This window comes from Trichechus manatus, unplaced genomic scaffold (genome assembly GCF_000243295.1).
Source record: "Trichechus manatus latirostris isolate Lorelei unplaced genomic scaffold, TriManLat1.0 scaffold00090, whole genome shotgun sequence".
Taxonomy (NCBI): Eukaryota; Metazoa; Chordata; class Mammalia; order Sirenia; family Trichechidae; genus Trichechus; species Trichechus manatus.
The window spans coordinates 8,961,177-8,971,928 of record NW_004444026.1 but is presented as its reverse complement, the minus strand read 5'-3'; the positions used below and the strand labels follow the sequence as shown (position 1 = coordinate 8,971,928).

The 10,752-nt window shown below is 35.2% G+C and overlaps 1 protein-coding gene across 1 annotated transcript in view; it reads right to left on the bottom strand.

Annotated features, from left to right (window-relative positions):
* Nucleotides 1-10,752, bottom strand: part of PPP3CC (protein phosphatase 3 catalytic subunit gamma) — a 71,446-nt gene that overhangs the window by 6,503 nt on the left and 54,191 nt on the right. Inside the window, exons 9-10 of the mRNA XM_023736683.1 lie at nt 2,998-3,079; nt 2,270-2,367 (exon numbers count right to left, since the gene is read on the bottom strand). Coding sequence (XP_023592451.1) covers nt 2,270-2,367; nt 2,998-3,079 — 180 coding nt within the window. The remainder of the gene's footprint in view (nt 1-2,269; nt 2,368-2,997; nt 3,080-10,752) is intronic.

Here is a 10,752-nt window from a genome sequence, read left to right as displayed (position 1 = left end):
TGAAAACAGAAGGTAGACCAAGAATTAAAAACAAACACATCCCCAAATAACATGTCTATAAAATACTCTGTTACTTATCCCAGATTTACAAATTTGCAGATTTGCAGTTTCAAAGGTCTAGAAAAACAGTGGTTTTATTTTAAAACAACAACTTTGTGGATCACCAAGTTTTCAAAACTTTTCAAATTAAGTGTGCTATAGGACATTTTTTTTTCCTTTATCCAGATTACTTCTTTATTACCCTAAAGTACCCTTGTTGGAGCTTGCATGCACTGCTCTCAGAGTATCTTACGTGACTAATTACCAAGCAAAGCAATGATAGAAAAGTATTTTGCTTACTAAAAACAGCACATTTGAGAGAAAGAACTCAATCTGAAAGAGTTTACCGTTCCTTTCTATGCAACTACAGAAACTTAGAAAATAAATTATATACTTCCGAAGAGAAAATGCTCATTCTCCCTTCTAAATAGCTAAACTCAACTTTCTGGTTTTCAATTTGGAAAAGAAGGAGGAATTCAATCCTATAAAAAGGAAAGAATGAGCTTGTTCCTATTAGTCAATAGCAGTGAAATTTCCACAAAAAGCAAAGGATTCCTGTAAGTGGCAGAATGGCACAGGAAAAAAAAAAAAACCAAAGACAATTTAATAAAAGGGACAGAAAAAGCAGTGAAACATTAGTTTAAGATATTAATGCTTCAACTCCAGTTTTCATGCCTAGGACTATTCACCCAATGATATAATCTTAAATTTCCTCTCCTTGTTTGACCAGATCTATGTTTATTCTGACAAACAGCAATCTTTTCATTCCAGGATTCTATAAAGCCCTCTCCTTAGAAGTCAGCTCCTGCATCATTTTTAGAACTGATCTGGCTGAAGAGGTGATTGTGGCACTGGAGTAGAGTATGGCTGCAGGCTACCTCTCTGATTGAAAACTCTAACAACAACAAAATGTTTTAATTAAGGTATAAAACATATACAAATAAGGCAAATAGTGTGCACAAATATGAAGTATACAAGTGGATACATTTTTATATATGTATACATACTTTTAACTATAATCCAGATCAAGATATAGAACATTGCCAGCACTCCAGAAGTTCCTTGTGCCCTTTCCCAGTCAATATTCATCCACCAGAGGAATCACCATCTGACTTCTACACCATTGATTAGTTTGCTTGTTCTTGAACATCATATAAATTAGACAGTCTGTGCTCTTTTGTGTCTGGCTTCTACAGTTCACTGCAATGTCTGTGAGATTCATTTATGTTGTTGTATGTATCCATAATGTGTTTTTTTTTTTTAAATAGCTGAGTAGTATTCCATTGCATAAATATAACACAATTTATCTATTTTCCTATTGAGTCGTTTGGTTTTTTTTCCAATTTGGGATTATTATGAATAAAGCTACAGTGAATATTCGTATACAGATCCTTTGGTGGACATACGCACTAATTTCTCTTGGCTATATACCAGGTGTGGAATTGCTGGGTTATAGAGTAGGTACATGTTTAGCTTTATTGCTCAACAGTTTTCCAAAGTGGTTAAACCAATTTACAAGCCCATCATCGGTGTATGACAGTTCCAGTTCTCTGCATCCTCACCAACTCTAGGTATTGTCAGACTTTTACATTTTATCCATTCTAGTGGATATGTAGTGGTATCTCACTGTGGTTTTAATAGCCACTTCTCAGATGAGTAACTATATTAAGCACCTTTTCATATACTTATTGGTCGTTTTGATATCCTCTTTTGTGAAGTGCCTGTTAATGTCTTTTGACCATTTTTTTTATCGGTGGTTTGTCTTTTCTTGTCGCATTGTAGGAGTTCTTTATATATTATGAATACAAGTTCTTTGTCAGATTTGTGTATTGCAAAAATCTTCTCCCAGTTTGTGGCTTGTCTTTTCCCTCTTAATCATGTTTATTTTTGTGAACAGAAGTTCTTAATTTAATGAAATCCAATTTATTTTTTTTTCTTTTAAGTTAATACTTTTTATGTCCTATTTAAGGGCTCTCTGTCTATTCCAGTAACTATTTGCCATACTTGCTTCTAGAAATTCTATTGTTTTACCTTTTACATTTAGGTTATAATCAATTTTGAATTAATTTTTTATGTATAGAGGGAGGTAAAGGCCAAGATTCATTTTTCCCCATATGGACATCCAACTGCTCCAGTATCATTTACTGAAAGAAGCTCCAATTTTTAATTTACATTGACTGTCAGATAACAGGAGAACACCTTCCAAGAAAGGAGCATTTCTCATACTCACCTGTCTGAATAGTCTGCTTTCCTCCTGAGAGGACACCCAGAGGGAGTGTACCTGTAGGAGTCAGGCCCTTGAGAGTCAGCACACTCTCACTCTCTTCCCTGCAAAGGAAGATCAAAGCCCTGGATTAATGCCAGGGAGCCCACCATTCAGCAATTCAAAAAAATACTTGAAGGAAGTTAACAAAAAAATCACAGAGACAGAAGATCTTCCTACTCTCTATCCCTTCCCTGACTCAAAGGATGTATTCTGTAAATATTCCAATTATAAACAATCAGCCAGTTCTTGCTTTTCAGTAAGAAGCACTTAGTAGTCACGTACTTTCCTAATGTTTCCCATATATTATCCCATTTAATCCTTCTAAAACCTGGAGGTTGGTTCTATCATTATCTCTATTTTACAGATGAGAAAACTGAGGCATAGAGGTTAAGCCCAAGATACACAGCTAAGAAAAGGCAGCAGAGCCAGGATTTGAACAAGGTAATCTGGCTCCAACATCTACACTAACCCACTACACTCACTACTTTAAGCTAGTACCAGTGAATGTTTGCCAGAACGTTTTCATCACTTTAACATGTAGGTCTGATTCAGTCTGCACTTGACATGAAGACTAGCAGTTCCAATCCCAAATTCCAACTTAAAAAAAAAAAAAAAAAACTGTTCTGAAATCAACTTCTAATTTACTCTCAAAACGCTTGTATTGAACACTGTAATGCCAGACTTTTCCTTACCGAAGAATTGAAAAGACTCGTGCCATCTTGCCAATGGCTCTGATTTTATTCTTGATGATCTCCTTACGAACTGTAGTGCCTCCTTAGAGAATACAAAGAATATGTAAGTTAAAGGAATGTGTTCACAGGGTAGTTTTTAAAAATGCAGGATGAAGTATCTTTCTTATTTAAGTTAAAGAAACTGTTGTTTTTTAAAAAAAGAAATCAAGGTCTAAATTTGTTTAAACAAACAAAAATCCCAGGAAGTTCTAAGGAATACGAGAAAAATAAACTTAGAAGAGAAAAAGGATGAAGTAAAAAATGGAGAGGGCACAAAAAAGACAGACTCGGTGGGTCTATCAGATATAGGAACCTACTTGTGGTTCTGAAATGTAGAACACAGCAAAGAATGAAATACACACACGTAAAGAAACCGCACACAAAGACAGTTGCTACCGCAAAGATCTCTTTTGAGAATGCTGTGGGTCACATTAGGATACAGGGTTTGGCCTGCCAAACAGCAAGTGACAATTTTTACTCTGTGTGCAAACTCAATGTACAGCTAGCTCTCCTGAAATTAGTGAGGGTTGCATTCATTCTTTAATCCTCACTTATATACTGATGAGTTATATTATAAACAAAACAAAACTTGTTGCCGTCAAGTCGATTCCAATTCCTAGTGACCCTACAGGACAGAGTAGAACTGCCCCACAGGGTTTCCAAGGCTGTAATCTTTACAGAAGAAGACTGCCACATCTTTATCCTACAGAGCAGTTGGTGGGTTTGAACCACCAACCTTTTGGTTAGCAGCCAATCACTTAACCATTGTGCCACCAGGGCTCCTTATTTTCTATTATACCAAACCAAACCCCCTGCCGTCGAGTCTATTCCGACTCATAGCTACCCTATAGATCAGAGTAGAACTGCCCCATAGAGTTTCCAAGGAGCACCTGGTGGATTCAAACTGCTGACCTTTGGTTAGCAGCCGTAGCTCTTAACCATCACGCCACCAGGGTTTCCACAGGCAGTATAAATTAAGAGGACGGGTAAGGTATTTTATAAAGTGATATCAAAAAAGTTAATGCAAGACTTTTTGTCCTTTTCTCATCTAAGATTCCGGAAATAGCCCACAAATGAGAAACCAAGATCCAGGCACGCACCAGGTGACGGCATTCAAAAGTCAGAAAAAGAAACACAGCCTCTCCTTCCTCACCCTCCAGCTCTCGGATACCCTGAGGGTTCATACGGCAGGTTCATATAAAACATTTACAGTAAAACAGAAAGGGAGGATGGAGAGTCTGTCTTGAATTATTCAACTACCAACTAAAAAGAGTCTAACTAATAGACGGCAGTGGTACAGGCAGTGAGTATTAAGCTCTTAGCACATTTTAGTTGGGTACCTTTCTTATAGCTTGAAATGTAGTGATCTTCAGGGAGAAGAGACACCAAGAAACAAGGAGATGAAATAGGAATATGAGAAGAAAGATTTAAAGTTACATGGAAGAGAAAAAAAAAATCAAAGTGAAATGCAATGAAAGAGGCAGGTTATCGTCTTTATTAGCTTCTAAGAGACACCCTTGGCATCATGATAGAATACTAAATTACAGATTTCTTATGGCAGTAGTTTTTGCCATTTCTTAAAAGTTTATAATTTTACATTAATTCATATTTATTACTATCCAACATTTTGCATCCCCACAGATCATGAAAATAAAACTAGGAAAAGAAAAAGATATTGTTTGTGGAATGAATGATGCTGAAAACAAGGAACAAAAACAAAGGACAGAATGAACAGCTTACAAATCTTAAGAATATGGTGCAACAATTCAGACTATCCTCAGTAAAAGTAATGGAATAACATACCTGTGAATTCAAAGAAAAAGAAATAAAACTTAAAGATGCATACTTTTTGCTTTTCTATCAAATTTTAGACCAGTTTGCTAAGTGACTGAAAACCACGCTAGTAAGATGATGCACTGACGGGCATGCTCAGAGAAGAATTCTGTCACGGTCACAGCTAGTCATAGGGAGATGATTACACACACTATAATCTCTCTCTACATCTGGCACAAGAATCCAAAGCACACGCTCTACTGGCAATAAGTTCTTTGTTTCACCTTTACAGAAAGGAAAATACTTTTTCATAATAGCAGAGAATTATTTTCTCATTTCTCCCAATTCCTTCCATTCAACAATATAAGAAATTGTTGAACTTCACTGTGGTTTTGAGAAGATAAGAGTAGAAAATAAGTAGCAGATAAGAGGGCAAGGTGCCCTTCTCAAGGACCACTAAAACCCTCAGTGTGTAACCAGTCAAAACTAGATATGAAAGCCAACACCACTTTTCAACTGAAAAATCCAAAAAAGCCAATGAAAATATCCTTAACTATTTAAAACAAAAAGTAGTTAAGTAGTCCAAGTCCTTTCCTCTACCCCTCCATCTGTGCCACCCAGAAGAAACAACTGTTTAAAAAACTAATCAGTTCTAGTCAAAGTCTTTCTGAACTTTTTATTTAAAAAACAAAAACAAAAACATGCTATACATGTTTGTTAGGCATTTGCTTTTTTTTTTTTCCTTAACTTTTCAAATAATTTCAAACTTACAGAAAAGTTGAAAGATTAGTACAAAGAACTATATATTCTTTATCCAAAATTCATCTACTTGATCTCTCTCTCTATATATATTATTCATATAATTTTTTCCCTGAAACATATGAGAGTAAGTTGTATGCATCAGGGCCCTTTATTACTGAATACATTAGTGTGTATTCTCACTGCTGGTACCACCACATAACACAGTATGTGGTTACCATACAACTACAGTACAGTTATCAACCTCTTTAAGTTTAATACTGACATAGTACTTTTATTTAATCTACTGTCTAGATTCCAGTCTTGTCAACTGACCCAATAAACTCCTTTCTACCTAACACTTCTCTTCTTTGCAGCAAAGGATCCGGTCTAGGATCACATATTGCAATCAGCCGTCACATCTCTTCAGTTTCCAGTTCTTCAGACATTTTTTTGTCTTTCATGGCATGGACATTTTTGAATAATATAGTCTCTCCATTCCCTGTCTTTTTGTTTAATAGAATGTTTCTCATTTGGGATTTCTTTGATGTTTTCTCATTAGTAGATTCGAGTTATGCATTCCTGGTTGGAATACTACATAAGCGACATGTCCTTCTCAGGGCATTATATCAGGAGGTACATCATGTGCATCTGTCCCTGGTTGGTGATGTTAATTTTAATCACCTGGTGCTGTTCAATTTCTACATTGTATACTTTTTTTTTCTCTCTTTGAGACTAATAAGCAATCTGTGGGTAGACACTTTAAGATCACATGTAAATATCTTGCTTCTGATCAAAATTTCCCCACTAGATTAAACATCCGTTGGTGATTCTTACTTGAATCAGTATTTACTATGCTGCTTGCAAAATGTTGATACCATCTCACCCCTGCCCCCGGAACATATTTCTTTTGTGTCCATCATTTTCTTGCTTTTCTTTATTAGTTGTTTTAGAAAAAAAACAAAAGAATCCAGTACAAATTTAGCTGGGTAATGAAAGGGCAATACTGCCATTAATAGATGAGGATTTACAGAAGCAGGTTAATTGGATAATCTGGCTTCAGCTTCACAGTGTTTTAAGAGCCTCTCCTGGAGAAGTCAGTAAGCAAGGTTCTGAGTAAGTTCTGGGAAACAGACATCTGGCAGGAATATGCTCAGAGGAAATAGAGTACTGTATACTTTCGGCTTCCAGCTTACCCTGGTCTACCTCCTGTTCTCAGAAGTATATCAAGGCAGAATCTTTTTATGGGGTGAATGAAATGTCTCAATTGATCTGAGCAGCAGGGAATGAAGGGAAAATGAGAAACATTATCAGTACATGGTCAAGACAAGTACAGACAAGGATCAGGAGATGTTCAATTGGGCATTCTGTCCTCAGGTTAAGAAGACTGTACAGTATTATGAGAGGTTTTAGAAATGATTTTCCTTAGAATGTCTTGTTTCTTCTTGAGGTTATATTCCTCAAATCTGGACTTATTATCCTCTACATGTGATGCGCAGCTGTCATTTACGGATCTACATTCACCATCCTCCTGGGATTTCCCTTCATCTCTTCTGTGCTAGATCTTGTTTCATCTTGCTTGGTTTCTCTGATTTTGGTGAAACACATTTTCCAGTGGACTTTTGAGAAAGGGCACACAGGAGGTACTTTTTTTGAGATCTTGCCAGTCTCAATAGGGCTTTGATAGTTTGGCTGGGTATAGAATTCTTACTGGCGATAATATTTTCTTCAGAATTTTGAAGACATTGCTCCACTGGCTAGTTTCCAACTATCAATATTTTATATATAACCAATTCTCCTCTCACCAGTAAGCTTTCTTTGTCCTTCATATGCTGTACTGTAACACTGTTATGCTTTGGTGTGGGTCTATTTTCATCTAGTTGGTGGATCCTTCATCTCTCTTAATTCTAAGGGACTTCATTTCCCTTAAATCCAAGAATTTTTCTTAAACGATTTCTTTCCTTCCATTTCCTCTCTTCTCTCTTTTTAAGAACTTCTACTGCTCAGATGTTGGACCTCCTGGATTGATCCTCTAATCTAACTTTACTTTCCTATTTTCCATCTCTGTTTGTTCTACTTTCTGGGAGATGCCATTAACTTTATCTTCCAAAAGGCTATTGAGTTTTTTATTTCTGTAATCAATTTTTTAATTTTCAAGAGCTTTCTGATTTTCTGAATGTTCCTTTTTAAAATAGCAGTATTAACAAAAGTTTAATGGATTCTATATCTTCTATTATCTTTCTGAGAATATTATAGTTTTTACTTATTTAAGTTTCATACTTCCTTCAGAATTTCCAGTTCATTTAAGTTGCTTTTTGCTGTTTTTTTGTTGTTCTTTTTCTCACAGAGACTTTCCTTAAAAATATGATAAGCCTTGGTGTTTGCTCATGATTAAGACTCAGGGACTAAGAAGCTTTTTGAGTTAGTGGGTGGAGGGTGTTGACTTTAAGCTTTACATAGAGTGATTAGGGTGGGCCTTTAATAGGGAATTCTTGATATCAGTAATGAGTATACATAAGGTCACTTAATTCACCTGTTTTTGATAAGGTATTGAAACCTTCGTTTGTATCTCCAGTTCAGAAACCATTTGGTTTTATACATATTAGATATTACTCTCTGGACTTGAGGAAAAGGCAATTGCACAGTGGCAACTAGGACTTTAACTGTCTTTCAAACAGCTTTCACCTAGTCTTCTTATTTCAGCTCACTGCCCTCACTCGACCTCAATCATAGCAATTGGTGCGGTCCATTCTTTGCCTTTTGAGGATTCTGTGGAGGAAACTGGGTTATATCTCAGCATTCCACATTGCTAAGTTGGGCTTTAGCTTTCCTCAATCAGCTAAATCAGTAAAACTAGTTTGGTTTTTAGCTCCCAAAAATTCCTACAAATTTTCTCTGTCTTTGCACGTTTATAAGCTTTTTTTTTTAGTGTGAAGTATAATAAACATACAGAATAATGCACAAAACAAATATATAACTCAATGATTTATTAAAAAGTAAACACACATATAACTACCACTCAGGTCAACAAATAGAACATTGCCAGCATCCTAAAAGTCCCACTTGGGACCCTCCTAATAATTATAGTCTCCATCCCCCAAAGGAAATCATTCTCTTGACTTCTATTGAAAGCATTTTTTTGCTGTTCTTTAGAGTTTTACTCTGTAAACATGCATCCATAAGCCCTGCAGTTTTCATTGGTTTTGAACTTTATATAATTGGAATAATCAAGTATGTATTTTTTGTGGGGGGGAAGGGTCTGGCTTCTTTTGCTCAACATTATGCTTGCAAGCTTCATCCAAATGTTCCCTATTGCCATAGTTCATTCATTTTTTCCCTACTGTATACTATTCCACTATATGAACATACCGCAATTTATGTATTCTTTTTACTGTCAATGGCCATTTGGGCTGATTTCTATTTTTGGCTACTATGAATTAGGCTGTTATGAATACTCTTGTACATCTCTCTTGGTTGCACATGTGCATATATTTCTATTAAGTAGATTCCTAAGATTAGAATGCTGAGTTACAGGTCTGTATATGCTCAACTTTGGATAATAGTTTGGCATTATCTAATAAAGTGGTTGTATCAATTTATACTTCAGTGTATGAGTGCTCCTGTTGATCCACATCCTGGCCAATACCTGGTATTAATCATCTTTAATTTTAGCCAGTCTATTGGGTGTGTAGTATCATTCCATTGTGGTTTTAATTGCATGTCCATGGTTACCAATGTATTTTAATATCTTTTCCTATTTTTATTGGCCATTAGGATATCTTCTTTTCTGTGCCTGTGCAAGTCTCATCTTAATGATCTGTAGTTCTGTATATATACTGCAAATGAGCCCTTTGTTGGTTGTGTTGCAAATATCCTCTCCCACTCTTATCGTTTTACACCCTTAAAAGAGCTTTTCGATAAACACAACTTCTTTCTTCTAACATAGTCCAATTTATTATTTTATTTTATTTTCCAGTATGGTTAGTACTTTTTGTGTCCTGTTTAAGAAATTTTCCTCTACCCCGAGGTCATGAAGATACACTAAATTATTTCCTAGGCACTTTATTGTTTTGCCTGTCATATTTGAAACTACAAATCCACCTGGAATTTAACTTTTAATTAATAGGGTTCAGGTTTAATATTTTTTTTCTCAAGGAGATATCCCAAAACCATTTATTGAAAATACAATCATTTTCTTACTGTTCTGCAGTGCCACCTTGCCATAAATCAAGGGCCCATATATGTGTGGATCTACTTCCAGATTCTCTATTCTGTTTCATTGGTCTGCTTGTCTGTCCTTGCACCAATAAGTCTAATTACTCTAGCTTTATAGTAAATCGTGACATTTTATAGAGCAAGCCTTTAACACCTTATTCTTCTTCAAGAGTTAAACTATTTCCATATAAATTTTAGAATCAGTCATTTGTATTTCCATACACATTTTAGTGTCAGATGGTCAAGTATTAAAAAAAAAAAGAAAAACATTTGTTAGGTTTATTGTTAGGTATGGTATTATAAATGGCATCTTTTTAAAAATTTCATTTTGTTGCTGGTAAATAGAAATACAAGTGTTTTGATTACTGACTTTGTATCCAGTAGTTTTGCAACATGTAGTGATAGACTCTAATAATTAATCTATAGATTCTTTTAAATTTTCTTTGTATACATTCACATAATCTATAAATAATGATAGTTTTGTTTCTTCCTTTCCAATCTTTATATCTTGTATTACTTTTTCATGCCTTATTGTATTGGCTAGGACTTTTAGTACAATATTATGTAGAGGTACTTATAGCAGGCATACTTGTCTGGTTCTCAATCATCACTAAGGAAAAGGTCTTAACATTTCACAGATTTAACATTTCATAAATGTTTGCTATATGTTTTTATAGATACTCTTTGTCAGATTAAAGAAATTTCTTTCTAACTCTAGTTTGTTGAGAGCTATTGTGAATGAAAGATGAAATTTATCTAATGCCATTTCAGCATCTACTGAGATACGATTTCTCTCCTTTTTTCCATTTAGGCAGTGAATTAAAATGATGTTTTTAAGTAACATTTTTCTTTTAGAATAGTTTTGTTGTTAGGTGCCGTCAGGTCGGTTCCAATTCATATGGACCCTATGTACTACAGAACAAAACACTGCTTGTTCCTGCGCCATCCTCACAATCATTGCTATGTCTGAGCCCATTATTGCAGCCATTG